Consider the following 6426-nt stretch of genomic DNA (forward strand, 5'->3'; position numbering starts at 1 on the left):
TATCGGTCTCAAATTCATACTAGTTATCGGACACTATTTTTAACCGATCTCAATTAAATATGTGAAAATCAGGTTTTCTAGTATTCCAAATTCTCTATAAAAAAATATTCCTAACAAAACATTGACTCTTAAATCTTAATGGATATTGGACATAAAGTAGACTAACTACCATGACTAAAAACTTAACTTCAATTAATTAATATCGACTATATAGATCTTTTTATTCCATTTTATCATATTTTTTCACAAAGAGGTTGATGATTTGCATGGAATCTTAGGCCCAAAAAAATAGGAAAAAGAAAAAAAAAAGAGAGAATATTTTGTTCATGATTACGTATATCAAGGTGGTTATATGTACAAACAAATCCTAAATTAAGATAGAGGATTTGTACTTAATCCCCTGCTAAATCCAAAGGACACCAGCACCCAACATTTGACCATTCTAAAAGCCATTTCATAAACCATCAATAAAGGATAATAACCAAATAACCGATAACAACAACAACAAACACAGGGTAATCCCATAAAGTAGGGTCTGGAGAAGGTAAAATGTACGCAGACCTTACCAAAGATAGAGAACTTATTTCCAATAGACTTCGGCTCAAAGAATATCCATACAACAGATAACAACAACAACACAGGATAATCCCATAAAAGTAGGGTCTGAAGAGGGTAAAATGTACGCAAACCTTACCACTACCGTAGAGGTAGAGAACTTGTTTCCGATAGACCTTCCGCTCAAAGAATATACCAAATAACATATAACAACAACAAACACAGTGAAATCCCACAAAGTAGGGTTTGCGGAGGGTAAAATGTCCGCAGACCTTACGACTATCTTAGAGGTAGAGAGCCTGTTTCCGATAGACCTTCGGCTCAAAGAATATACCAAATAACAGATGAAAACCTTAAACAAGTCTAAGCACCCATCTAACATGATTTCCCAACAACCAGATAGCCTTTTGTCAGCCTTGGGGGAGGGGGGGAGGGAGGTCAAAAGTAGTACAAGAAAAAATATATTTTAACAGATCATCTAATTAACAAGAAGTTTTAAATTCAAAATCTAGCATAAGGCCTGGACATTTTAAGTGCAAAATGTAGAGTTTCTGTTGCACTTTTTGTCTAGGGAGCAAGCATAAAGTCAAACAATAGTTTTTATATATATAAAAAGTTCATAATAACAGATGCATGTGGGCATGTTGCTCTAGCAGGTCCAGCATGTGGTATATCTAAAACTAATAGAAACTATTGTTGGGAAGAAAACGAGGTCAACTTTACACAGAACAAGTGAAGCTACCCTTCATGTCATCAACAGGTAAATCACTAGTGAAATGACTGACTATTTCTCTCTGAATCGCCTTTAGTAAACATCGAATGGGACGGGGGAGATGAAAAGACAAAGGAATTGAGAAACATGATATGCACATTTTGAACAATTGTGAAGTACTACTAGTTATTTTGAATCTCCACTGTTTTCGATTTTAGGCCAATCTTGATCAGCTTGAGACTTCACAAACTCAGCTAAGAGTTTAATTTCATCCTCTTGTAATCGAGGACCAAATGTGCATTGACCCCTTGGTGTACAATTCTGACCAAACCCCTGCAAATCCAGACAGCACAATAAGGTCTACGACACAGCAGCATAAAGACAACCATGGTTCTGAACAATCTAAACTTACTGGCATTCTCCCTTTGCCATAGTAAGTGATGCGATAGATCTCCTCTTCCGTGTCAACTCCATTTCTATGCAGAAGAGTAGCTAGTTAAAAGTTCATGTTGTTTTTGCATAATGATATGACAAATTGCATTTCAAGTATGCATACGAAAAAATGACAATGAATAAATTATGATAGACAGCAAGACAAAAGAATCTCTCAAAAGTTGAGATGAAATAACCTATTGTCTGTAAAGAATTGGTCTTGTCAAACTATGTAAATGCTGATTAATAAAATTAACAATTCAATGAAACAACGTACTGTAGCTTTACTCTTAGCTCGCGTATGTTATAGGAAAATTAGTTTGCTGCACAATCTATTGATCTGGCTGTTCAAAAAAATTATATTCAGTTTACCTTCTATCCATATGTTTTCCTCACAAGAATTGAATACGTCCAACAAAATTCTCATGTTCAGAAAATTTGATCTGCTAAGTATTAGAAGCGAAAGGGAAGGAGAGAACACATCTTCAGTCAATAAAGAGCCTTTCATTTAGAGCCAGGAAACGGTATAGATAGTTTATAAATACAGAGGAACTAGCATATGGACTATTATTCTGAACTTCAAGTTGCTGTGAATATCTTTTAAACTTACACACCATTCCTCGTACGGGAAATTAAACTAAAACATCTGAGAAGTCTCAAGTATGGTAATACTTTACTGGAGTGTAAATACTTAAGCACCTTTCTTAGAACTTCTGGTTCACATTAAAGTTCTAAGGAACTGTGACATGCTAAAAGAAGTTACGAGCAAAACTAAAATTTTCTGTGTGGATTTTAATTTTTTACCTTTGTAGATCCTTCAAGAAGAGTGTCGCACCCTAGCATGTAACAAAGGAAAAATAATTAAGGTGAGCTGGAAATTTTCGATGACTACAGGAATCACGAGGTAGGTAAGACTCACAGGCTGGATTATATTTCCACCTTCATAATGACATCCAATGCAAGCTCGATTAAACAAAGCAGCTCCCTTTTGTACATCTATTGTTTGTCCAACTGAGACTGCAAACAAAAGTACAATAAAATAAAGAGATGAAGAAACTAAGAATATCAACTGCAAATAAATTGATATCAAGGAATTTCTTCTTGCAACTTACATAAGATGTGGAATCAGCCCTAGCTTTATGTTTCCAGTACACTAATGTTAAAGAAAGAAATATAATCAAGTCACCTTCAAAAGGGACCTCCAGAATGTAGAGATTACAAACAGCAGCCGCCATAAACTTGATGAGTACGGGTTAAGGGATTTTCCAACATTCCTCAATGGAGAAGGTTTTAAGATCAGTTATATCATCTAAATGACATTATCGATAGATAAAATAAGAGGAAGAAATTTGGCAACTCAAATTTTTTTATACTTCTAGGAGTGCTTTATATTTGGTTTAAGAAACAGTTCTTATGTATACTTCTATTCATTAGGTAGTCTGTCACCACAGATTATCCACATCTAAACAGCGGAATATTGTACCTGATGATTTATCTCTTATCATAACCTAGTAGTGCACAGATGACATGTAAAACCTTGCTTAATGGGGAATATGTCATGCAGTACCTTAAGCATGGTAGATGCTAAAGGATTTTCTGCAACTCAAATAGGCTCAGTTTCCAGAAATTCTTGTTGAGTATGATAAGTTTATTAAACCTCTCCTACTTAAGGAGGAATACGTGAGTAAGTTGCATTATCAAACTGAATACACAGTGGATACTATTCAGGGACTTGCTACAGAAATGGCATGAGTTAAGAGGGCGAACAGATTTCGAGTCGCACAATCAGCTAAGTCGAGTACAAGTTGGATGGAGACTGAGTTGTGGTTTTAAGGCTTGGCATCACTGTCAAGGCTTTGTGGTCCTTCAGGGCTTCAACACATTAGCTAACTTCATCTCTAGGTTAAGAAAACAGGTAAAGTTACAAACTTAAGAGCATAGGCACCAGTGAAGTGCTTATAGAATCTTAGGAGCTGCTGGTATTTCACCCTATTTTCTCTAGGTAGAGAGATATGACCGACTAGCTTACAGTTTATGAACCAGGGATGCCTTAATACAACATAGAATTAGGATGGGACATATGTTGTTCATTCCATACCAATGATTTCTTCTTCCTTTGTTATATATAGGATTTTCTTTTCCTAAATTACCTTATAAGGGAAAGGGATATATTTAATAGTATTGCTGCAACTCTGCAAGTATTGACATTATTTTCCAATTTGTTCCACAATTTACTCTATTCCCTGATGACAACTATACCTGAATCTGATGAGGCATCACCAATGTCTCATTAAATGAAGAGAAGAAGACAAGGACCAAAGTATCCCCGGCTGTCTGTAGCAACAATTGGCTGATCTGCTATCCCTTCAAGTTTATCCTTAGTTATTTCTTTCCAGATTGTTAATTTGGCTTCAAGCACCTTTACCAAATTGGTATATCATGTGCACAGGTACTTTATCACTCAGTTCCCTTTAAAACTACTAGACATTCAGACATACTCGTAACTGCATACGACTACACATATATAAACTACGTAAAAAGGGCAATTAAGGACATGTACGATGGAGTCGACACCAGGGTTAGGACGGTGGAAGGTGACTCCGAACACTTCCCAAATGTAATGGGGTTGCACCAGGGATCAACCCTTAGCCTGTTCCTGTTTACCTTAGACTAGAGATGGACGAATTGACACGGCATATTTAAGAGGAGGTGCGATGATGCATGTTATTCGCACATGACATATTATTGATTGACGAGACACGTGGTTGAGTTGATGATAGGCTGGAAGTTTGGAGAAAGGCCCGGAAGTTCAAAGATTTTAGGTTAAGCAGGTTTAAAACAGAGTACCTGGAGTGACATGTTCAGTCATGAAGCGGAGGTAAAAGTGAAGATCGAGGCACAAATCATACCTAAGAGAGGAAGCTTCAAGTATCTTGGAGTCCATTATCCAAGAAGACGGCAAGATTGGCAATGATGACGCATATCATATCAGAGCACGGTGGTATGAGATGGAGGCTCGCCTCTGAGGTACTGTGCGATCAAAATGTTTCGTCAAGGCTTAAAGGCAAGTTCTTCAAAGTGGTGGTTAGATCAACCATTAATACATTATTGTATAAGACAGAGTATTGGTCAATCAAGAACGTGCATATTCAGAAGATGAAGATAAGAGAAATGAGGATACTCAGATGGATGTGTGTGACCATCTCATCTAAAAGTTTACATCTCATCTAAAAGCTTAAACTTTTAGATGAGATGGTCACACACTTCAATCTGAGTATCCTCATTTCTCTTATCTTCATCTTCTGAATATGCACGTTCTTGATTGACCAATACTCTGTCTTATACAATAATGTATTAATGGTTGATCTAACCACCACTTTGAAGAACTTGCCTTTAAGCCTTGACGAAACATTTTGATCGCACAGTACCTCAGAGGCGAGCCTCCATCTCATACCACCGTGCTCTGATATGATATGCGTCATCATTGCCAATCTTGCCGTCTTCTTGGATAATGGACTCCAAGATACTTGAAGCTTCCTCTCTTAGGTATGATTTGTGCCTCGATCTTCACTTTTACCTCCGCTTCATGACTGAACATGTCACTCCAGGTACTCTGTTTTAAACCGCAGAAGTACTGAGATCGAAACACACCGCCACCCAAATAAAAAAAAAGAATTTTCACGTGCTTGACCCATGAAAAAAAAAGGCCCGCTCCCAACTTTTCTTTTGAGCCAAGGGTTTATCGGAAACAATGTAGATTCTCAATTCTTCTATGCCCAACAACGTAGATTCTCAATTGCAGAAGATTTAGCATTATATCTCATGACACTCACAAAATCAATAGTTTTACCTGGAGGATTAACAATGGGAGAGAAGGCTATAAAGACAGTCATTAGAGGCGGAGCCAAGCTCTTCAGCAACTTCAACTCACATGCTAATTTATTCTCCCTTTGGGCAAATGGTTTGTCTCCTTCATACACATTTCTCCTCTGTAAATTAACAATAAAAGCTACTTACATATACCAAATTACAAAGGAATTCTGAAATCACTGTATTTTTTTGCTCTTTTATTAATTAGGGTACCTTTGTTGGATTTGCCAATGAACAGCTCTTGCTAAGGCAACTGGGTATCATACACAACACTGTCATTTTCTTTTGGCTTTGTGAAGGCTTCTTCTTCTTCTTCTTCTATGACTGTTGGATTTTTTTTTGAAGATTATAGATTGAGTAAAGTTGTATATTTGGTATACAATATAATGTTTTGGAAATTTATATTTGGTTCCTAAATGTTTTTATTCATTCTTAGGGCCCGTTTGGCCATAAATTTCCCAAATAATATTTGGGGGAAAATTTGGCAAATAGTGTTTGTCCATACAATTTGCCATTATTTGACAAATATTTTTGGCAAATATCCCAAATTCCCAAATACTAGTTTTTTTTAGTATTTGGGCCAAATCTCATTATTTGGGATCTTTTGAAAATTAAAATTTTACACCAAACTTTTTATCTTTTACAAAAACACCCTATATAGTAGTTGTTTGCATTGTATTACATAATTTTTTTACGTGAACACCAAAAGTAGTGATGAAATATTTCGTGGATATGAAAGTGATGATATGGTTGTTGATAAAAATGATGAACAATTGGCTTAGGGTAACAAAGTCATGTGTTTTGTCTACTTCACGATGTATGGAATTAGGGGTGTACAAAACCACATTGCTCTAGTG

The 6426-nt window shown here is 36.3% G+C and overlaps 1 protein-coding gene across 1 annotated transcript; it reads right to left on the reverse strand.

Moving 5' to 3' along the window:
• Nucleotides 1–1143: 1143 nt before the first annotated feature.
• On the reverse strand, nucleotides 1144–5971 carry LOC102601345 (cytochrome c6, chloroplastic). The gene is made up of 6 exons (XM_006362528.2): nucleotides 5783–5971; nucleotides 5550–5688; nucleotides 2619–2716; nucleotides 2504–2535; nucleotides 1680–1743; nucleotides 1144–1600 (listed from the first exon to the last, which is right to left on the reverse strand). The coding sequence occupies exons 1-6, from the start codon at nucleotides 5846–5848 to the stop codon at nucleotides 1454–1456; spliced, it is 546 nt and encodes a 181-aa protein (XP_006362590.1). The 5' UTR covers nucleotides 5849–5971; the 3' UTR covers nucleotides 1144–1453.
• Nucleotides 5972–6426: the final 455 nt, after the last annotated feature.

This window comes from Solanum tuberosum, unplaced genomic scaffold (genome assembly GCF_000226075.1).
Source record: "Solanum tuberosum cultivar DM 1-3 516 R44 unplaced genomic scaffold, SolTub_3.0 scf00406, whole genome shotgun sequence".
In the NCBI taxonomy this organism is placed as follows: Eukaryota; Viridiplantae; Streptophyta; class Magnoliopsida; order Solanales; family Solanaceae; genus Solanum; species Solanum tuberosum.